The following is a 23,999-nucleotide window of genomic DNA, read 5'->3' on the forward strand; positions in this document are numbered from 1 at the left end:
CTTCACGCTTTGCACTATTTCATTCTCAACAAGTTTTAGCCAATCTTTAAACTTACAAAAGCTTAAGCCTTATCACGAAGGAAGTACACCCACATCTTCCTACTCTAATCGTCGACGATCAACATAAAATAAGGAGATCCTCCCAAGAGTTTTGTAGGAATTTTACTGCACATGTCAGCATGCACCAATCTAGAGAAGCCTTCGCTCTGTTCTTGCTTTCTTGTGGAAATGCCTTTATTGATGGGACCTAAAATGGGTCGGCACTAGCTATAGCACTAGCCGAACCTCTAGCATGCACAAGACAACCCTACAGCCTCGCGGTTAGGAGCGTCTATAGGACACATTGCTCTGCCATCGTACATACATTTTGCATTTGTATCGTGTTTTATAGTCCAACCCTTAACCTTCTCAGACTCCTCAGAGAGAGACCCTTATAGCCCGGGAAGGTAGTATTCGACCATATTTTGAGCCTTCCCTAGTTAGCTAAGGAATATTCTAAGGAATGTCGGTGGGCCAAGGGCACTGCCCCCGAACCCTCATTAGGAGGGTTGCTGACTCCCCTAAGACCCCCCAGTCAAGGGCTGCTTCCATGGCCCCCAAACCCCAAAATAGATGTCCACAATAACTCCCACACCTCGCAACTCGATGCATTGTGCCTCAAGTTGCTACCAGCATAACTACTCTATCTAACCCAAAGGCTAGATCCACAAAGGTCACCTTTTTGCCATCTGATCACATAGACCTCATCTGACATATAAGTCAGGACCCACCCAATGTCCATGCTCACACATGGCTTCTCCTCATAATGGGGGCCTTACAACTTAGAGCACCATGGATGATTGGTGGCACCTTGTGAGGGTGGGGCATTGAGCATATCTAATAGTTTGTATAGTTGCTTGGTTGGAGTAGCACTCTTCTTTTTAGGTACATTGTGCAGTGGCGCGGCAAAGCCAACAACTACGTAGGCCTTCTTCAACCAATCATCTATCCTCATGACCAAAGCATCTACATATTGTCCATTGATGTTTACCTTTGTTTTTGCAATTCTTTTGTTCATGATTAGTTAATCCACAATGATTGCATTGAAGCCTTGAATTTTTTGGTGTGATGAAAACATTGTCACAAGTAGTGGTTGAAGTGCTCCTAGTGTACTCAATTTGGATTTCTGTCTCTAGTAAGGATGCCTCAATGTGATGTAACTTCAAATATTTCATATTAGGCAGTGTTTCAACTAGATTTTGATAACCATCTACATCATAGCTTACTAATAAAATAGCCTTGGCTTCATCTTCATCTAGTATTCTTTTCAAAATAGCCAATTGTTGTTTAATGCCTTATATTTATTCCAGTGATTTCTGAGATCTTCCTTTGGATTGAACTTTAGTTTATAAAGTTGCATCAGTAGCTTCACCTTAGAATGCTTGGATTTGGTGCCTAAGAATTTGTTGAGCTCCTTCCATGCTAATTTTGCAATTGGGTGGAATATCATTAATGTGATGTATGCATTCATCACCTAAGCCTGTTGCTATGTATCCCAATGCTTTCTCATTGTTTTTTTCATATTCTTCTCCCAAACTTGTTGTGCCTCTCCCAATGATAATGCCCCATAGGTTATTCCTCATAAGAAGATACATCATTTTTTATTGCCAAGTGTGGAACCCAAATCTTGTAAATTTATCAATGACATCTTGAGTTGACATGATGCTTTAATGGGAGAGATCACATTGGGCTTATAGATTAATGCCTAATAGTGTTAGTGTCGTAAAGGGTATCCTTTGGATCTTATATAATGAGGACTATCCAAATTTTAATAAGCTAAATTTTTCATGGGGGCAACCCTCTTAGAGACAAATTGATTTACGTAGGCAATTGTGTGAATGGAACTTTTACAATAACTAATTTAGATGTTTACAATGTGAACACAAGCTATTTAAAAACAATTTGGATAGTTATAGTGTGAACAGAACCCAAGAAATAGTTGGTTTGCAATAAATAAGTGTGAAAGTTTTTCTTTTTGTGAAGGGGAAATAAACTTAGTTTATAAGGTTTTTACAAAAGAGGACTTAGATGAGGAAAATAATGTGGAGCTACTATCATGCTTCAGGAAAACAGTGCTAACTATTCAGGCCTTGAATCTATAGTCAATGGGTCGATTGCTTCTTGAATGTCCTCTGAGAGTAGGTGATGTAGTTTAGGGGCTCACAATGAAGACAATCACTCCTCCTCTTCTCTTTTCTATCTCTAATGAACAAGAGTAGGCTCGATGCTTGTCTAATAAGCAAGCCCTTTGCTTGTGGCATAAGCATCCCCGCAACTTGAGTTTTAAGCTACCCCCTTAAGCATGGGGCCTAAGTTGACCCCTTTCTTACAACCAACCACAAGAGACTCGACAAATAAATCTTAAGTATGGACCAATGATTTCCCTTCTTCCCTCTTTTGATGATCGAACTAAAAAGCAAGCACAATGGATAGCTATACCTTGCTTGGAAAAGCCTCTTCCACACCTCCAATGTGTTTGATGCACTTGGGAGTCTTCAACCTACCTTGAGCTTCAAGCTTCTTTGAGTGCACATAAAGAAGATAGGATTATCTATGGGGGAAAGAAGAAAAACAAGAATGAGACCATGATAGAATGAAAGAGACTTGATTGATTTGATAGTGAAGCTAGTACATTCTTTTATAACTTTTTAGCTATGCTACTCCTCTCTCTTTGCTTATGGGTTGCATTTCATACATTTGTGTGTGACCTCTTTGATTGCCACCTCATCCATCCTTATCCATCCACATCTCTTAGACCTAGTTCCCATAGGCATCAAATATGCTACCATGATAAAAACTTAAGAGTACCTTATGCCTTGAGTTGACGGGGTTCTCATAAACTTTTGATGAGCCAAATTCCATTCTTGCCAAAGAGAGACTTAAATATAATGAGCCAAAACCTAGGCAAGAAAAATTGGGTTACCTATCCTAATTTGAGCAAAAAGTAGTCCTTGATTGTTTGCTAGTTCTTTGTTTCATGTTTTTTAAGTGACCTTGGGGTTAAATATCTTATCCCTTAGGCAATTTATTTTGTTATGGGATGTACTTATCTTATAGATAAATCATTGCAATGGATGAATGAATGAGTATATTGCATAGCTATTGGACTAGTACCCTAAAACTTGGGAATGTTAGTTCATGTGTAGCATATGGTTATATATGTTGATTGGAATGTATTGTATTGAATTGGGCTAGTTGTCAAGATGAGGACATCTGGATTCCTTTGAGGAAGAGAGGATGTAATGTCCCAAACCCTTCTAACCTAAAAGACATGTGAATGGGGGCCAAGAAAAAATTAAAAAGTTTAGTGACTAAGATTTAAAAACCTTAGAACTTTAATAGTTTGATTATTTGTTTCTTTTAAATTGTCTTTTTTTTTCATCCCCTTTCGTCAACCTATTATTTGTCTGCTATCATGCACTTAACAAGGAGAGGAGATGCTAATTAGACTCACATTTATGAACACAAGGTCGTGAGAAAACTATGGACTTTTGCATTGCTATAGCTCATAGGGGTAAGATGCAGTAGTAAGAGTTGTGTAATCTAGGTCAACAGAGCATATAGAGAGAGATTGGTTGGGATGCACCGGTGGATAATTACTCTATCTATGCATACCTAGTGAAGGCTCAAGGTACTAAGGTACATGTTGAGGAGAAGAGGAGACGAGATGATGATGCTCCTAGTAGATTGAAGAAGACTAGAGGGGGTCACAGTCTTCCACTCTCCCTTCTAGGCCACTTCTTGAGTAGGTTATGGATGATGTATAGAACAAAGGGAAGAATCAGGATGCACAACCTAAGAAGTAACTTGGATATAAATTCTTTTCAAACATTGAGAATTCTACGGACCTCAAAAGCGTACTTGAAGATTGGATTCTAAAAAACAAGAGCTAAGAAGCCATGCAGGTATCCACAAATAGAGAGAGAGAGAGAGAGAGAGAGAGAGAAAGAGAGAGATCCATTGGTTGGACACCATGCAACCTAGAGAGATTAAGAGGGAGAGAACAAGCTGATTAGACTACCGTGATTAAAGCAGGGGCCAATCAATGCAAGCATGGAGTATAGGAGTTTGGAACTCCACACTCCTAATGAAAATCGACCAAATAGTAATGCCCCCATCTTCTTTCCCCCCATATATTGATCATCATTTTTCAATGCCATCATAAGAGACTATATAAATAGCCTTTGAGATAAGCTTGCAGGCTAATCATTCATTTACATTTTTCTATTTTGTGTGTGTGTGTGTGTGTGTGTGTGTGTGTGTGTGTGTGTGCGCGCGCGCGCGTGCACGCATGCGTGTGCGTGTGTGTGCGTGTGTGTGGAGAGAGAGACAGAGACACATAGAGAGAGAGAGAGAGAGAGAGAGAGAGAGAGAAGGGAATCATAACAATGGATTACAGCTCCATATTGACCTCCCTAATGGATCAATCCTTTCCTTAAATGCATTTTGCTAGTATCATTGGCTTCTATCCCCTATCTATAGATTCTACATCATACCACTCAAATCAATCCATAAGTTCTCTACACCTAGATCCATTCCATCAAGCTCACTTATCCTTGATCAAGTCTTAATAATTCCCCTCGTAGACTCATCACAATGAGCTTATAATGGCCATACTTTGTATTCAAGGGGGTCTTTGGAATGTTTTCTTCTTTAATCTTGATTTGATAATACCTAGAGATCTTATAAAATATCTCTACTCCTTGAAGTCTATCAAGAAGCTCATCATTCCTAGGAATTGGGTACTTGTTCTTTACTACTACTTGGTTCAGCCTATTGTAATTGATACAAAGATAAAGCTTTCCCTCTTTCTTCTTTTGAAACAAGACTAGGGTTCCCCATGGAAATTTTCTTGGCCAGATGTAGTCTTGATCCAATAATTACTTAAGTTGTTCTTTCAACTCAATAGCCTTAGGGATTGACATACGGTAAGGCCCCTTTTCCACTACTAGACCTGATCTTGGCACAATTTTGATTTCATGGGTCTCTCTTAGGAAAAATTTCAATTAGTTCTTCTAGTAAGATATACACAAACTCCTTCATCTAAGAGGGTTCCTCTTTTGACTTTTTGTCTTCATCAACCTTATGGATCTTGATCAAGTATACATGCAATCCCTTCTTTAGCCCTTGTGTTTAATGTGTGATATCTTGGCTAGTTAGTTGCATTTTAGGTTTTCCATCTTCACCTTGAATTATCACATAACTTCTCTTTTGATTTGGAATGAGACTTGGCATTTCCTGCAATGGATGTGAGCATCATTTGGTATCGTATCAGCCAATCCATTCTCAATAGGCACTCATAGGCACCCAAGTTCATGACTCAGAAACTTGTGCTAGTGGCCCCGGATCATCATCTGGATGAAATTCCTTTTTTATAGTCTATTGTGAGGATATGACTTCTTTTCCATTAGCTGGTTCTACTAAGAGTTTGGATGCTAGTGCAATCTCTAAGTTTATTTTTCTACGCACTTTGGAGAGATGAATGAATGAGCACTTCCATAATCTATTAAAAATTTGAAGGGTTTACCTTGATAACTTGCAAGTGTTTAAATCACTAAGAAGTGACATTTTAGCCCCTTCTTGTTGAGGACATCATGGATCAATCCTCTTTCGCTTCAACTTCCACTATAGGTTATTCCTCTTCTTTTTCTACCATGTAGGTAGCTATAGTAGCTCTCCCTCTTCCTATTCCTACTACACCTTTGTTTTTTCCATGGAAATATCCTTGCTAAAGAGGTTGGTTTAGCTTGGGGCATTGTCTTTTAAATTATCTTGGTTCATTGCTTATGACCCGCCAATGGAATCTTCCCAACAAGTAGCCATGTTTTGCCAATGGCTAAACCCTCCATTGGATACCTAGCTCGAGGCTATGAGCCCCTTGGATCTTCAAAATGCCCTCATTAGAGCCAAACCTCTTCCTTAAGGCGCATCTAGCCCATACCTAGAAGTTGGAGATATTGGGGGCAAGGTTATTCAAACTCTATTTCAAAATCGTTGCCCCTTCCACTATCAAACTTGAGTGGCTTTAAGAAAATCTTGTATCCTTTTTTGTAAATATCAAAGTATTATGTATTTTTCTTGTTCAAAGGAGGTTAGAGCATAAGGAGAAGGATATTGATCACTATGATCAACACAAAAAAGGAATATTATGAAATGATGAAGTAATTGTACGAGTAGGAATGGAGAGAGCAAGAGGAAGAGAGCTAGAACTTTAGTGTATAAGCAAACAAAGTTCTAAGAAGTAGTTATAAGTCACAAGTACATGTAATTACATTGTTATTAAACTACTTGCAAGCATTGGTATAGGTCTTTGAAATCATTAAAGAAATTAACATGTAATTTTGAGAAATTAAGCTACTATTTTTTCTTGTGATTGTTTTGTCACATTAGGGCTCATATTTACACAATGCTAAAATCATGATAAATGACTTGTATGTGTAGCCACCATAGTAGCAACTGCAAGACAACTTCTTGATCATGGTGACTCAAAAAGTGTGTTGTCCATTCGAAGGCATTGGGAGTTGGTTGAATATGGCACATCTTTGATCATTAAGAGAGACACTAGCGATCCACTTTGGAATGGTCAGCCTCTTCTTGAGTTGAGTGGAAACCTGGCAAGTAAAGTAAGTAGTACACCAACTTAGTGTTCTCTCCATAGCTCAAGAAAGCTTCACACACACACACACACACACACACACACACACACACGCGCGCGCATGCACACACACACGCACACACACACACGCACGCACGCACGCACACGCACGCACACACACGTACATGAGCATGTACATACTTGCATGCTTGTGCACATGCATCCATGCACCTACTCTCTCTCTCTCTCTCTCTCTCCATTTATAAAAACATGTGCATTAATATTTGCTCCATCTATACAAATGAAGACCAAGATAGCCATCTCTCCTTATGTTTTCTTGTACTAGTCTTTGTGTTTAAGAAACATATGCTATAAGAAGCTGTTGACTGTGTGATACTAAGCACTTGGATCTTTGCTTTTGTTACGCATGGATTTTTCAACTCATGTTAAAAGGTTGCAACAAATCTTAACAATTATTTTTTGTCCCTTTAAACATGTATTCTTTTCAAGCATCACACTTAGGTCACTTTGATACAATCAATTATTGTTATCCTATGCTAGAATGCATTAAGGTCCATAATAGAAAAACATGCAACAAAATTGTATGCTAGTGGTGAATCCTATTTGTTTGTACTAATATCTTCACCAAATTTGGTAATTAGTGGCCATACCACATTTCCATGTGTAAGTATGACAATTAGAGCAAGTTGGAAAGTTGTAATTACATCTGCTAGGATTGGCCATACCACATTTCCATGTGCAAGCATGACAATTATAGCAAGTTGGAAAGTTGCAATTACATATGCTAGGATTGGCTTGCATATTTATTAATGTTTATGAGACTATAATAATTATAAGAACTAATATTTTTTGGATACTACAACTCCATGTTTGCATGGTTTATCCATGAAATTACTCAATTTGAGAGATCTTGGTGACATGTGTCCTTTGTCAAGGCCATCCTTTATGGGGAAATAAGTACTTATGTGTGTGTGTGTGTCTCTTTTAGTAGTACTTATGTGTGTGTGTCTCTTTATGGGGAAATAAGTACTACTAAAAGAGACACAAATATAGACCAGTTATGAAATCAACATCAATCACTTGTGATATTACCACTTGTTGTATTATGTCGTCTATGTCTTGGATAGTATACTAGTAGTAGAAGCTAAAATAAAACTTGGTTTTTTGTATGAGTGCATGCATGCATCCATATGTACATATGTATGTGCATGTGCACATGTATGGCTATGTGAGCGTATAGTATTATATAAGGCTTTCAAATGTGTTAGTGGTAAATAATTTCACTTACTAAGGAGAACTAAAAATTGTTGATTTTGAGGGTCATGGAGAAAAGGCCTTCAATGTATTTTTTACCTTCACCTCAATTTCTTTTCCAAATCCACCTTTTGTGACATGCATCTTCATACAATTTTATTTCTTTGGAAGTTGAGCATTAAACTGGTTCTAATTTTTATCTATGACATTAACTAGATATAGAGACATTTGTTGAGTATTTCTTGACTTCACCTCACAAACCATTGTATGATTTTAGGTACACCTTGTTTCTGGTAGAAAACTTGGATATGAAGTTAAAGATGCAAATGAAGAGGATGAAAATGGATTTGTGACATTAATACACTATTATAATTCTACAAGTTATTTGGGACAAGCAACTGCTTTATTCAATTGGCGTACAGGTGCCATAGAGGTAAACTTTTAGTAGCATGTAGTAGAAATGTTTCTAGATATTAACTTCTATATGCATATATCACAAGCATATGTGGATTTTAGATCTGAAGAAATTTTTGCCAATGTATTTTATTAGTATCTCTTGCTTGCTTTCCAGGTGTCAATACAAGAGAGTGTGATTCTTGTGCTATTACTATCAAGTATAATTTCCATGTCTATTGTTGATATGGAAGGGTTACAAGTGAAATTTTCTAGCAGACGAAGGCCTCCAAAACGAAGTGTTCAATCATCTGAGGAATGGGGTATGTTACATTCACATCAATGCATACATCATAAGTTTACATTAAAATTTCTTATGCATGATACAATATGTCCATTTTAAGAGAACTTGCAATAGTGATGGAATTTGATAGGACAGTTTCTCAAGTGATCTATAGACAATACCTAATCATGGGGCAGGTTCAACTAACTATATAGAGGTTTGTGGCTAAACAAATGGCTACCTGGTAGGAACCAAAACGGGCCCGACACTCGCTCTAAGGCACTAGCCGGGCCTCTACTATACACCTCAAACCACCCCACACGGCCTCGCGGCCAAGAGCGTCTAAGAACTTTGCGTTTGTATGGTTCATAGTCCAACGAATAATTCTTTTCCCACTTCTCTGAGAGAGTTCCTAAAAATTTTGGTCTTATACACCACGTAAACACACACAAATGGAGCACCCCTCGACTAATCACCGCGGCTCTACTACACCTTTCCTACACCTCGGGGATTGGCCCCAAGATGTGCCGTGAACATAGAACACAATCTAAACATAGTCCACTCTTTCAATAAATCAACCCAAGAGATAATAGATAATCATCACTAAACAAAACCCCCAAGAACTGAATATCTAGCCCTATGGCTTAGGGTACCTCACACTCTCCACGTAGGTCATCACTCATGAAAACGATTGCCATGCATCCAAGATATGATACCATATCGTGTGTGCAATGCAATTGTGTATACTACTATACTCAAACAAGTTTATTAATTAAAAACTGGCATTGTGAATGTGAGAAGACTGCTCTTTTCATGCTTTTCTTCTAAACGAGGAGTGCTTCGTTGCTTAGGGCTAGTACCGAGCTTTCTCATGCCACTAGTCCCTTTAAATATTAGAAAGCAACGAACCCTATATTATATGCATCATAAAAACATCAAAATTCATCATACTTCAAACACTTAACAACCCCCTTCTCCCTACCATTTAGAGTTATGCATTCGTTGGTAGGTTTAAAGCGTATTTTCCATGTATTTTCCTTTACGAAAGTAATAAAAACTCACTCTAGCATGGAGGTAGGACTGAACTAAGGCTAAACCTCATGCTTTAGCTATACCATACATTCACAAACATAAATCTTTTTTTTTATTTTTCGGATGTGAAAAACCTATTTTTTATTAATTTTCTCTATTTTACTATTTATTTATAGAAAAATATGAATGTTTTTTAATTTACTGATTTAGAATGATGAATCTTATTGAGAATTATTTTCCTATCATATTTCAACCCATACGAACACTATATGCATGAAAAAACCCCAAAATTTGCATATTTTTCTTAAAACAAAAAATTGTGAGTTTTGTGTGTTTAGCATAAAATTATTATGACTAATTTTTCCTGATTTCTTTAACATGACTAATAAATCAAAGCATTGGCAACCAAATGAAATCATTTCCAACCATTTCAAACCAAAATTTATCATAAAACAATGAAATCTACATTTTTCTCATAAAATCGTGCATGTATGACGTATGTATTTTGCAATTGGGGACCATAGATGCTTCCCAATAGCTGATGGCAATTCGTCCAACTCCAATCTATGCTGCTTTACACTCTGGCATCATCCCACGATCAAATTCTTTCATCTCAACCCACCCCCTTCTCTCTTACATTGATCCATGGAGAACAAACCACAAGAGGAGAGAGAAAGACTAAAATTAGAGCTTTTTGTAGAATGCATCATTTTCTGCACCGTTTGTCACGATGGAGGGTGAGAAAATTCTTCATCTTGTTGCCCAAAGCATTCATGTGATGATCAACAATAGAAAAATGGCTAAAAATTACCAAAATTTCCCCCCATGTTTCAAAAACTCATGTCTTTTCAAATCTTATCTAGTAAACAAGCTTAAGCCTTGTTTTAAAAGAACTATGGTTTTTTCACTTTTGGCGGGGAAAACAAGCTCAAATTCGAGATCCATCTAGAGAGCTGACTTCGTGATGTTGAAATCTATAAACTTGGCCACTGTCATGCACTTTCTAGCTCTCATATCACATAGCAACTTCATAACGTGACACCTTGCAGGGATTAAATGGGGGGTCAAACGGACTCTGATCTCGACGAACTGAAACTTGCATTAGCTTCTTGGCATCAAACTCCATCTAGGAAAACTCTAGCTCATTGATTTGGAACCGTTTCATTTTGCATGAAAAATTGGTCTTTTGTAGTCTCTTGGACTCTTTTCCACTTCAAAAAATGGCCTCAAAAATCCGCTCTCATTGTGGAGACCACGAGATAGGGCAACCCAACCCGTCGAATCCCATGAAGTGATCTATAGAAACAAAAACCATAAAAAGCACCAAGCTGTCACAATACAGAATACTCAACAAAACATAAGAAGAGCTCTCACCCTACCCCCTAACAAAATGAAGATATAAAAATCCACAAGGGATAGGCCGAGCATAATTTGACAAAAATCTAAAGCAAGTCTCACTGACCAACTACTCCAACACGGTCTAGCTAAAAGAACCATCAAAGAGGTCATCCTAGCTGGTGGCCTGAACTACCTAGCTAACTTAAAACAACTAGACCAGGAAGTCCTACTAGGCAAGAACTCCTATAGCCTAGTCATCATAAATGTTCTTTTAACATGCTTTCTTTCAAAGTTTCATACTTGGGCATGTAAAAAGGATGGAACTGAGCGTAGAGTGTCCCAAGGAGAACAGCGCATCAATTTGACTCGGTACCCAAGAACCTACCAAGATCTCACGACGAGGTGACACTTAATCCTTTTCTATTTCACTCACTTTTATTTTCACTCCAACCTTTCTTATTATATTTATTCTAGCTAGTTCCTACCCCAAGGAAGGTTGGAGCGAAAATATAATAACCCCTTTTTCTAGTTTTAGGGGCTAGAACCCCTTTTTACACACCTCAATATTTTTATAGTCCAAGTATATTCAGAATTTTCTCTTATTTTAACTTTGGCAGGCTTGTCTAACTACCTCACACTAGCAGGGACTCCTAAAACAGTTAGCTAGCAGAGTAGGCTAGCAGAACATGGTCACTAGGACTACCTTCTGAAACAAGTCTTCCAATGCATGTCTTCATAGGAGCTAGGCAACGAACCTCCCCAAATATACCTAACCTAACCCTAGGACTTCATGTCTTGTGATTGCTGGTCCCCAACAAAAGAACAATCTTCTGCAAACACATATAGCATAAAAGAACAGTACTCAAAAAGGAAGAACATCACCCGGAATGGACACAAGAAGCTTCCATGCAGCAAAGGCTCCCTCCAGGTTCTGCTAAATCTGTCTATCATAGCACTAAAGTAAAAAACCATTAACTGCACCTGCACTAAACAGTCACATGGCCTTCTTGGCCTAATCAAAGATAACATTTCACTATGAATAATTGGCCCTTGCTCTTGGCCTTATGACAAACGTTAAAACCCAACAAAAATGACCCTCTTGGCCTAATGAGATAATCCATAAAATGACCATTCAGTAACGTACTTTTGAAAAAAACCCTTGGTCCTAACATAACTCAACTACAACACAAGACCGACCAAGGATAAGGGCTCCTTAGGCCCTACACTAAATGCATAAGGTTATTGGCTAACCCTCCTGCATAAATAGCAAGGGGTGTTTGATGAAAATATGATGATAAACAATTCTATGCCTCCATGAGAGAATATGAAGGTGCTCAATTGCTACCTGACTCATAACCCAAACTAGCCATCAATAGCCAAAGTAGAACGTGTCAACAAGAAGACCCCAAAGTAATCCTAGGCTAATATGGGAAGCTAATTTAAGAGCTCCCTCAGACCACAATTGAAAAAGACATCTTCAACAAAAGCATAATTAGCCAGGGAATCTGCAAAGTGATTCCACACTGTGGAGGAACTAATTGACAAGTCACCATCTCAAAAATATGCAACATATCCAAGGCTACACAACAACACATCCATAGGATGGGATCCCATACACTATAGGTTCCATTCAACTGATTAATCACTAGCTTCGAGTCACCCTTCACCAATAATCAGTGGATACCACCACATCGGGCTACATTCAGCCCCATAATCAAGGCCTTATATTCTGCCATATTATTAGTAAAAGAGGATCCTAAATATACTCCCATAACAACCCTCTGTTGGGGATATTTTATAACCACACCAACACTCACATGTTTAGTAGGCCCTCTAGAAGCTCCATGAATATACAAAGTATAAACCCAATCTTCATTGTTAGGCCACACCATACAGATCAGCTCACTTGTACTTCTGATATCAAAGTTAAGCTGAGAGAGAGGATATATAACTGGCACAATCCCTTCTGCCTCGCTAAACTCGATACAAATACTCGTCAAAATTATTTGACAATGGTGGCAATACACCTTAATCTCCCATGTAAAGATTTGTGTTTCCACTCAATAACCTGATAACCTTTACTCCACCATATCACTCGACCTTGGTGGTAACGTTGTTTGAGATATGGATGCTCAAGATACGAGATGATTCTTCCCATCCGATCATCTTGGTACCTATTGCAAGTTAAAGTTGAATCATAAAGGACCTGCACATGCACCAAGCCCACCAACGTCAGCCCTTACACATAGTAAGGCTTCATCTTATTAAAGTTTAATTTAGCTTTAAACTCTGCCTGTGTAAGTCAGCTAAAAGGGCTGTAGAGCCATCCTTTCCTAAATGTACAATTTTATACAGCCCATCCCATTTGGGTTCTAGTTTACTAGGAAATAGCTCACAATGAGCATCATAGTACATCACCAACTAACCCTTTAAGAATTTATATTTCTTAGCCCCCTGAAGGTTGTGAAGTGCTTTCATTCTCCTCTTCCCTACTTCTTGATGTAATAACACCTGTAATCCAAGCTCATCAAGATACGCAAAACAAATAAATCTTTCCTGTAATGCTTCTGCCTCACCCAACAAATGACTAAGAGCAAAATGCATAGTGGGTAGCTCTATCTCTAATGGTAAAACACACTCTTTCCCATATACTAGCTTGAATGGGATGTGGCATGTAGCTCTCTTAAATGTCGTATTGTAAGCCCAAACTGCCACATACAATTTCTTATCCCAATCTCACTTACTTTCAGACACTATATTAGATAAGATTTCGTGACAAGTTGTTTATTCATACTCTCAACTTAGCCATTTGCTTGCGGATTATATGGGATAGTTTTATTGTGTTTAATCCTGAAAACTTCCGTCAAGGCTATAACCTTATTCAAGAAGTGTATTCCTCAATTAGACATTATCTCCTTAGGTGGCCCAAAACGGCAAACAATCTGCTCCATAATGAAACTAGTCGTTTCCTTAGCATTATCCTTCATTGTTGCCCGAACTTTAGACCACCTTGTAAAATAGTCTATTGCTACAATAATATAATGCTTACACATAGTCGATGAAGGGTAAATTGGTCCCACAAAATCAATATCCTATTTTTTGGAGGGTAACACACAGTATTCTTCTTCAAAGGTTCCATAGCTTTCTCTTACAATCTCTCACTCATAGATACATTGTTTTGTATAAATTTGGCTATCTTTTACTCACACACACACACACACATACACATGATTTCTCTCAATTGTACAATGAGATAATCAAGAATAATCATCCATAATCCCTCTTTGTTTATGGATATCCCTCCCGAGAGATATGTATAATATGAAAGGTCACTAAGACCACTACAGTGTTGCTTGAGATCTCAACAATGTCACTATCACTTTAGTATTTACTTCAACTCTTCAGCAACTACTTCTTTGAGCTATTTTGATCTTATATTCATCTCTTTCCAAGATTGGTTTGGCAGACATCATAGCGCTTAACATAATTGAAAGCATTCTGGAAGATTGATATCCACCAATATCCAGCACAGAGAGCTTTTTGGGTGGTAAATCATCCAGCAAAATGTCCCCCACATGATGAATCATGGCATTCCTCAAGAATGAATGGTACCTCATTAGGTACTACACATTGGCAATAGATATCGTCCACTCCTTTCCGATACAATACACTAGCTATAATTGAAAAGAGTAATGCTTGTTGCTTAGTCTTTCTCTTCTCCGACTTTGATATAGCAGCCCCAAATCCTCCTATAGATAGATAATGTGTTATAATTACATACCAGGAAGGGATGGAAGCTATATTGATCTTGAATAGACCTTCGATGTCACTTCCTTCAGCCAAAATCTCCTTTGGCTCCCCAAAACCCACAAGAGATTCCACAATACCTTGCAACTTCAATGGCTTACTCCTAATCTCATAATCAAACTCCTGTAAAGTGATTAACCACTTTACTAAATGGTGAGGCGGCTACAACTTATTCATCAATAGTCTAAGTCCCCCCACCTTTGTAAAAAATACTACCTTCTTATAGAGAATATAGTGCCTAAATTTATTTTTTACAAAAACCATGCCAAGGCACAATTTCTCCATGTAACTATAGTTGACTTTACATATCCCCAATTTCTTGCTAGCAAAGACTATTGGATGATACCATTTGTCCTCCCAAATTTGGGCTAAACAGGAGCTGATACTATGCATTATTGCCACTTAGAATATATAAAAAACCTCACATCTTTTGGGTGCTTTCGCTAGTTTCTTTTTCACATCCTCAAGGGATACTTGACAAGCTTCACTCCACGTAAACAGATAGTTGAAAGATAACAAGTTCATCAATGGAAATGCTCTTTCTACCAGTCCATTGATAAACCTTCGATAGTATCTCATTGATGACAGAAAGCTATGAACCTCCTTTGGACTACGTGTGGCGGGCTCATAGTGACTATAATACTAGCCACATGGCCCTCTAACAACCCATAGGACACCCAAAGACACTTTCTAGGATTAAGAGCAATGAAAAACTACCTACAATGCTCAAAATATTTCCTTAAGATAATTAGTTGTATGTCCCTTGTGGTAGCTGCTCCTAGATCGTCGATGAAAACTTTTTAACTCCTCAGGGGAGATATCACCAAAAGTCTTATTAGCTATATGTTGCCAAGAACCATGCACATTGCATAAACGAAAGGCCATTACATGATATGCAAAGGTACGGAAGATAGTGATAAACGTCATTTTCAGTTTGTCTTCCTCAGCAATAGCCATTTGATTATATCCAGCAAAGCAATCCATAAACGAATAGATTTCCCTACCCTCTAGTTGATCTAGAATCTGATCAATGAATGGCAATGGATAATAATCCTTAACTGTCTGCTTATTAAGCTCTCTAAAGTCTAAACAAAGCCGAATCTAATTATTCTTCTTTTACCTGATAATAACTGACAAAAACCATTATTTGTGTTGAATGAGAAATATCAGTCGATCTTTGCATAGTTTTATCAATTCCTCGAATAGCCCATCCCTTGATTCAAAAGGCACACACCTTACTTTTTGACACACATGGTAGCTACCTTCCTTTAAGGGAATAGTATGAACAGCCAAGCAGACTGGGAGGAATATCTCTCAGCTCATCATAACTCCAAGCAAAGATGCCGCGAAATTCTTGAATCAAGGACACATAGTCCTTCGGTTCTTCCAAACTGAGCATAGATCCTAATTTGATTGATCGTGAATCATTCATCGTACCAAGGTCTAACTCAATTACATCTACATCAACCCTTTATGAAATCGTAGCAAAGGTTGCCCTTGTTGAGAAATAACTCATAGGTTAAGTTATATCCTATGCTTGTATGAAATGAAAAAGAGGCTATATGTACAATGTCCCAAAGTCAAATTATCTATCCACTTTGGGAGATACCCATCATAGAATTTTAGTTGACTTTGTACTTTGGTTTTGGTTTTGCTATGTGTCAACACCAAATATGCCAATTGGAAGATTGTAATTACTATGCTTCAAAGCTCATTACATCTTGACTCCTTGCAAGGCTATACATTTTTTACACTTAATATGTACCTTGACTTTGCACTTCAAAAGAAAAAAAAAGGGACTTTCATTTCCTTCGACCTAGTCTTTCCATATCACTAAATAGAGATGTCCTCATCCTAACTAAGTCATTGAGGTTAGCAGCATTGAACCATTCTTTTATTCTTTTCCAAATGGCCATTGCATCTCTACATGCCCAAAATAGATCCTTCACTATTTTCCTATGTGTAGCATAGAGAATACAGTCAAGATTCACCTTCATTGTTCTCCCTAGTCTATCTTTGGTGGGGATTTTCATGGCGACAACTTTCCATATCATAAGATTTAGTTGCTTACAAGGCATGGCCTTTCCACACCCTTTTGAGTCTCTTCTGGGTAGCCCAATAGTTGATGAGATGCCCAATATTTCATGTGATAGCTAAGTTAATTGAAATATTATTCATTTACATGGGCTAAGCCTCAAACTATTTAGAAATTTAAGTATATTATACATCATGTCAATCTCTATTGGCTCATTCAAAGTTACTTGATAAATATCCTATGTAGTGGACCCCTTGTTGGATTCGTCACTTGATGATGTCTCATTGGTAGATGGAGCATCTACGTATCTAACTCTAATGAGGATAAATGGACTCTCTCACTTTGAGGAGATTTAGGGTAGGCATCTACCACTATACGTCTGGCACCTCTACCAAAGATCAACTAACTAGCGGATATATCAACCTGTCAGTCCGCTTGTAAGATCCATGGCATGCCTAGAAATACTTGATAGCTAGGCCTTCATGTGAACCTAATAACCCTAAAGTCCAAAATGCATTCCACATTGGCAACTATCACAAAGAGAACTCGCTACTTCCAATTCATGATGATAATTAGCAAGAGCTCTCTTTTCTCACCAAACCATTCTTTCTTTTGGCCTTTAAATAGAAATTAGTGCCTCTTTCTTAGCTTTTTCCTTCTTCTTTTGCAACATTATATTGGGATCAGTCTTACCATCTATGGTCTTTAGATTTCTACCTTCCATATTGGAATTAAGGACTTGCATCCCTTTATCGTCTTGCTTAGGGTTTCCCTCGACAGGTTTTACCTTGTCTTTAGCAGCGTCTTTACCCTTTTGACCTATCATAATAACCCATAGATTAGAAGCTTCAATGTCATTGACACAAATAGCCTCAATAAGACTGACTCCACCACCACTAGGCAGCTCCTCTACCATAGCTTTCCCTCGTAATATTTGTTTCGATCCCTCATCTTGCTAGAGATTATTCCCTTGCACCGAATGGTTGATTGGACCTGGCTCTTTACTTCCTTGTTGGAGAGAACTAATCTTACTCCAACAAGTACTAGCTAAATGGCCGGACTTCCCACATATGTCACATTTAACATTTTGACAATTCCTAGGGAAATGTTGGCCGCCACACCACTTATAGCTGAATCTTGAGGGGGCACCCTCTTCTGGGGGGCATCGACTCCCTATCAAATTCTGATGCTTCTTAAGGAAATTGACATCAACAGCTACTTGTCTATATTTTTCGTTGATCATATTAGTATAGTGCTTCATCATATCCTTAACTTCGCCAAGGACATTCGAGGCACTTGACTCATAGCCGTGATCATCTACCTATCGTTCCATTGATCTAACCACTTGAGTAGGAATTGCCTGTTGATTCAGTGGAACAACATTAGGATTTATCGTTTGACTTCCAACACTTGGTGGAGCCATCTGGCTAGCCATAGGCATGGTCACATTAGGAGGAGCTCGCAACATGGGCACATTTTGAATCACTCTTCCTCTCCCATTGGGAGTACTCATGGGCATCCCTTGACCTCCATTAGTCAGTGCCAAAGTATTTCCAAACCCTAAACTCAGATTCCAGTTTGCCCTAGAGGTATAGGTCGCTTGTAATTGTGATTCTACCTCCTCTGCTCATATAATAGCCATAACAATGTTGGCAAGAGCATCACTACTCAACTGTACTTGAATGTTAAAGTCCATCCCATTAAAAAATTATTGCAACTGAGTAGCAACAACTACAATAGAAATATTGGTTTGCAACTTACAAAAAACTTCATTCCGTTTCTTGGCATATCCACGAACATTCTTGTGAGATTCGTGACATGTTACATTGACAATGCGTAGCCAATATTGACCTCCCCTTTCAGGAGAAAACTCTCTTCGCAAGGCCACAAAGAATAGGCCAATCGTAGTTATGGTTTCCAGCCTCTAGGCTATAATATCATACCATAGCTTGTTCTTTCAAAGTCATATTGAAGAACCTCATCAAGTGTCCTTCATCTTGGATTCAACAGTTAAACATTAACTTTTGAAATTCATTGGTATGAAGTTTCACATCTTGATCTACTAACCCATTAAAAAGGGGTAGAGGGAATCCTAAAGCTGGCAAGTGCGACGTTCTTTGTTGCTAGGATTGCAATGGGTTGCGCCATGATGACAAACAGGTTTGCTAAAGAAGTTTGAACGATGGGAACTAATCGAGACTTGTGTTGGCTTCCTAGCATTGAACTCCATCTAGGAAAACTCTAGCTCATTGATCCACAACCGTTTCATTGCAAGTCATCTGGCACATGAACATATGCAATATAGCCAAACACTTTCAAGTGTGACACTTGAAGCTTCTTGCCTATAAAGCATTCTTTGGGGTTCGTCCCATGAACTTCAGCTATGGGAGTTTTGTTCATAATATAGACAGCAATATGAATAGCTTCAGACCAAAATGTTTTGACATATTCTTTTCAACCATCAATGCCCGTGCAACTTTTGCAATATTCCTAGTTTTATTTATGCAACCCCATTTTGCTGTGGGATATTCTTGCAAGTAAGCTATCTCTTTATCCCATGAGATCTTATGAAAGCACTAAACTCACTAGAGAGGTACTCTCCCCCTTCATCTAATATCAAGCACTTAACTTTCAAGCATGTTTCTGTTTCAATCGAAGCCTTGAAAGTTTTGAAGTGCTCAAATACATCACTATTTTCCTTCATGAAATATACCTAGAGCTTTCTCTTGAATAATCATCCATGAATGTAACAAAATATTTGCTGCCACCACCAAGATATATGTTTTTTGTAGGCCCCCATTCATCTATATGTATAAGATCAAGTATGTTTCTACTCACATCTCTGTCATGCGAAAAAGGTTGTCTTGTATGCTTACCAATTTGGCATGCCTCACACACTTTATAAAATTCTACAACTCTAAAATCAGGCAACCTTGTAACCAATCCTTTGGACTGCATTAATTTAAGCCTTTGCACATTTGCATGTCTAATACGTTTATGCCATATTTCAATGTCTACAACCACTCCTTTTCCTTTAGCATACATAGCAGCATTCATTATAGGAATTCTAGCATTTAAAGTGAACATGCGACCAACTCTACTTCCTTTTGTGACCAACTTGCACTTATCATTAAATTTTTCTACAAAACAACATTTTTTATTAAATCAGACCTACAATCCTTGCTTTACCATTTGGTCAACAGTCACTAAATTCTTTGTGATTGATGGCACATGTAATACATCTGATAGACTCTTTGTTTGGCCATCATGCAAGGATAGGGAAACCTTTCCAATGTGTGAATTTGGGTGGCATGAATCATCACCCATCTGCACATAATTTGAATTTTGTAAGACTTGCATCTCTCCAAACCATTTACCATGACTGGTCATATGATTAGATGCACCTGAATCAACATACCATACGCCATCATGTGTCCCCTTTCCTATAACAACATTCATAATATGCTACATAACAAACAGGTGCTCATTTTTGCTTTCATTGTATCATGAAGACGATGCATACTTTCCTTGCTACAATTTACCACTATGGATATCCTCCTTCTTAGCATAACAATGAGCTGCAATATGACCTGTTTTGCCACAATAGTGACAAACAATACCAGGTTTTTTGGAACCTTTGTTCTGCCATCCATCTCTTCCTCTAGAGCTCTCCCTACCTCTAAAGTTTCCACGGCCTCCTAAAACCTGCATTTCACCAAATTGTTGATTTAACCTATTTTGCGGGTTATCACCAACACGTTTCATACCACCACCTCTCAAAGAAGATATGCCATGTCTCCTTCATAAACTTGAGTAAAATGCTTGGATATGTTCACCATTTCTTTCAGATGAGTCACCTTGCATATTTATCTATTTGATAATCATTAGAGAGACCAACTCATCAAAATCTGAAAATGGCTTCCGTACATATACAGAAGAATCACATGATTTCCAAGCTTTCTCATTATTAAGGCCACCCAAAGTAGATGAAACCAAATCATCATCATCAAGCATTGCATCAATTACTACCAAAGCAACTGCAATGTTCCTCACCTTCAAAACATACTCATTAATATACATTTTTCCTTTCTTCAAAGTATTCAACTCTTGAGTTGAATCTTCCATGAACCACATATTCGGGAATTTGGAAATTTTCATAAAGTTTGGGAATTCCTCATGTGATTAATATTTGGACACACAGTCAAATCTTATCTCCTTAATTGAAGTTGAAATTTTCCGTAGATACTATATAAGAAATTTCCCCAAGTTCCACTTTCAAATATGGGGTTAAGATTTAGCCAAACGGTCAAATCTTTAATCCTTATTTAAAAGTGGAACTTGGGATATTCCCAAATTCTCTAATATGATATTCATGCCTTTCTATTTATTGAAAACATGTTCTCAAAAATTATCCAAGCTGCATGTGGAGTTTCTACATTTCTAATATGCCCCAGCACAGTATTATCAATGACTACAAATAGTGAATACATCACCTTTTTGTCCTTTGCATTCCATTCTTTCCACACCTTTAATTCATCCCCATAGTCGACAACGTTACTCAGCTTTGGCTCATTTTCTTTACTTGAAAGGAACTCATAAAGGCATTTTCCAATAAGGAACTTTGTCACATGGAACTTCCATGATGGGTAGCTATTCTTGTCTAGCTTCTCAATGATGGGATTTCCACTATTCTTTGTCATTATCACAAAAATGATACAAAATAGCAATTAGCAAGTCTTCAGCAACCTTTTAGAACAAGTGCGCACCAATATACCAAGCAACCTTTTTTATCTACAACTTGTTCATAGATAAAACTTATGTTTGCTTCTTGGAAAACACCTCAAAACTTATAGATTTGAAATCTATAACTTGTGCACCCACTTTCGACCAACACATCTGAAATTGCAGTATACCCTGAAACTACTATCTACAATCTTGTGTATCTAAAAGGGGGCCTGAAATGGTGCCTTAGATGGCCAACAATATACAATTCTCTACTTGCATACTAAATCTTAGAGCAATTTGAGATTTTTACTTTGCCTTGCTTTTGGTTCCTCCATAGGTACTATCCAAGAGAAAGAGTGGAAGAATAGGAGAGCTTTGTACTACCCATTGCTTGCTTTCTTGAATCCTTGCTTCTTCTCCTTCACTTCAACCTTCAAAACTAGCCTCTCTTAGTGCTGCCACTCTGATACCATGTCAAGAATCGCGTGGTGGGGAAATTGCTTGAGTTGTTGCGTCAAACACACATCATATACACAAGAGGAAGCTCACTTAAGAACACAAGAAGAGAGATGGAGACCAAAAGATGTTCTTACTAGTTTTTTCTTTTTCTTCCATACACAATACAATGTACACAAAGTATAGATAAGATACAACATAAAGGAAAGTGGCCTACTAAGTCAAAGAGTGCATAAATGACTATACTTATTGACAGGCACTATAACTATGCCAACTATAGGTAGCTGCAACAAACTAAATATAATAAGTGATAAGTCACTAGCCATGTGAGGATCATAATGATCACTGATGTGCTAATTGTAGATGTATAGACCCATCTATCCAGGTAGTCCATCATCAATGTTTTCAAGTGTTGAGCTTGCCATCTTAATGTCATTGGTATCTTCCATGGTGACAACCTAGATCTATATATAGTAGTATAGGTCACCCAATTATAGTTTAAGCATTCCAATTATACCTCTAGTTTGACTAAGCTATTTTTCCACCAACATATCTTCAAAGTGGTATTCTAACTGTGCATATAGATTGATTGAGCCAATGGTTCCTAGCCATATATATTGACTCATGTATCCTTTATATATGTTGTCTCAAGTTTCTATAGTACTAATTTTTTCGCAAACTAGTAGCTAAATCTCTCCCCAAATCCAATGTAAGAATCATCATGGCTTCTTGTTTAGGAAGCCTTGGAACATTGGGCACTCAAAAGTGTAGGTGGATAACTTAGAAGCGGGAATTTTTGTGTCCCCCAAGGACAACAAAATAGGAAAGAAATATATATAAATCAATCCATATGGGGATACACCACTCATCTAGCTATGATTGTCAAATAAGATTTTCCCCAAGAAAATCATGTTTTGTGTTCTCCATCACTAAATCACTCATTTGACACAAGCCTAGTTGATAGTGTTTATTCTTTATTTACATATTACATGGTGCCTAATTATTGCAATATCTATAATGATTAAATTTATTGTAATAATTGCTTTGGAAGAATAACCTTGGCCCAAGTAGAGAAACTTCTAGCACTAATGTAGTATCTAATACATATTTTTAGTTGTAACACATAGATATTTTCTAATTAAATAAGATACCAACTTCTTTATCTAGGTTCAATGAATATGAGCAATCTTGATAATTTAGTTCTCTAAGATATCACTGGAAATTAGTTACCCATTATGTACTGAGACAAAGTTTGTTAAGTGGAACAAACCTTATGATTGATTTGAAATCAAAATATTTTCTATTCAATATATTTTTTCTCCCCTCAGCTAAATCAAAATTTAATTGATGGGTCTCTCTCTCTTGTGAGTATGTTGGCTTATGTTCTGTTATTGATGAAGTTCAATGGATACATATTTTCCTCAGGTTCTATTCTTATGGATATTAAAAATCCAAAAATATCAAGAAGATCAATGATTCCTTACTACAATTGGTGGGCTATGTCTCCTCTTTTATGGACTTCCACGTTTTATAGCCCAAATAATGCCTTATTTGGAGGATCAGGATGTGGAGCTGCAGGGGCTTGTGGCTCTAATGCTTCTGGAGGAAGTGCATGTGGAGGGGGTGGTTGTGGAGGAGGTGGTGGGGGTGGGGGTGGTTGTGGAGGAGGGGGTGGGGGTGGTTGTGGAGGAGGAGGGGGTGGGGGTGGTTGTGGAGGAGGAGGGGGTGGAGGTGGTTGTGGAGGAGGAGGGGGTGGTTGTTGAGGAGGAGGGGGTTGTGGTGGTGGTGTTGGTGGGGGGGGGGGGGTGTTTTGTTTGTGGAGGAGGATGCAGTGGTTGTTGAGGAGGACGGGATGATTGTGGTTGAGGAGGGCACAAGTGATGCAGATACTAAGGTTAACTTATTGAAGTTTATAATGAACAACATTAGAAGCATGTGGGGATATGATATGATGTATTTAAGTTGATTTTTCATTAGAAATTCTTTGATATCACAATATTTTGAACTCCATGTTCCTTATT

General features: G+C 37.9%; 1 protein-coding gene across 1 annotated transcript in view; it reads left to right on the forward strand.

Annotated features, from left to right (window-relative positions):
• LOC148037023 (glycine-rich domain-containing protein 2-like) overlaps positions 1-23,741 on the forward strand; it is a 73,806-nt gene extending 50,065 nt beyond the window's left edge. Inside the window, exons 7-10 of the mRNA XM_087677059.1 lie at positions 6,481-6,662; positions 8,187-8,342; positions 8,481-8,625; positions 23,404-23,741. Coding sequence (XP_087533185.1) covers positions 6,481-6,662; positions 8,187-8,342; positions 8,481-8,625; positions 23,404-23,741 — 821 coding nt within the window. The remainder of the gene's footprint in view (positions 1-6,480; positions 6,663-8,186; positions 8,343-8,480; positions 8,626-23,403) is intronic.
• Positions 23,742-23,999: the final 258 nt, after the last annotated feature.

The sequence above is a fragment of the Lygodium microphyllum genome, chromosome 4 (assembly GCF_053477565.2).
Source record: "Lygodium microphyllum isolate KBCC chromosome 4, Lygodium_microphyllum_v1.1.10, whole genome shotgun sequence".
NCBI classification, from domain to species: Eukaryota; Viridiplantae; Streptophyta; class Polypodiopsida; order Schizaeales; family Lygodiaceae; genus Lygodium; species Lygodium microphyllum.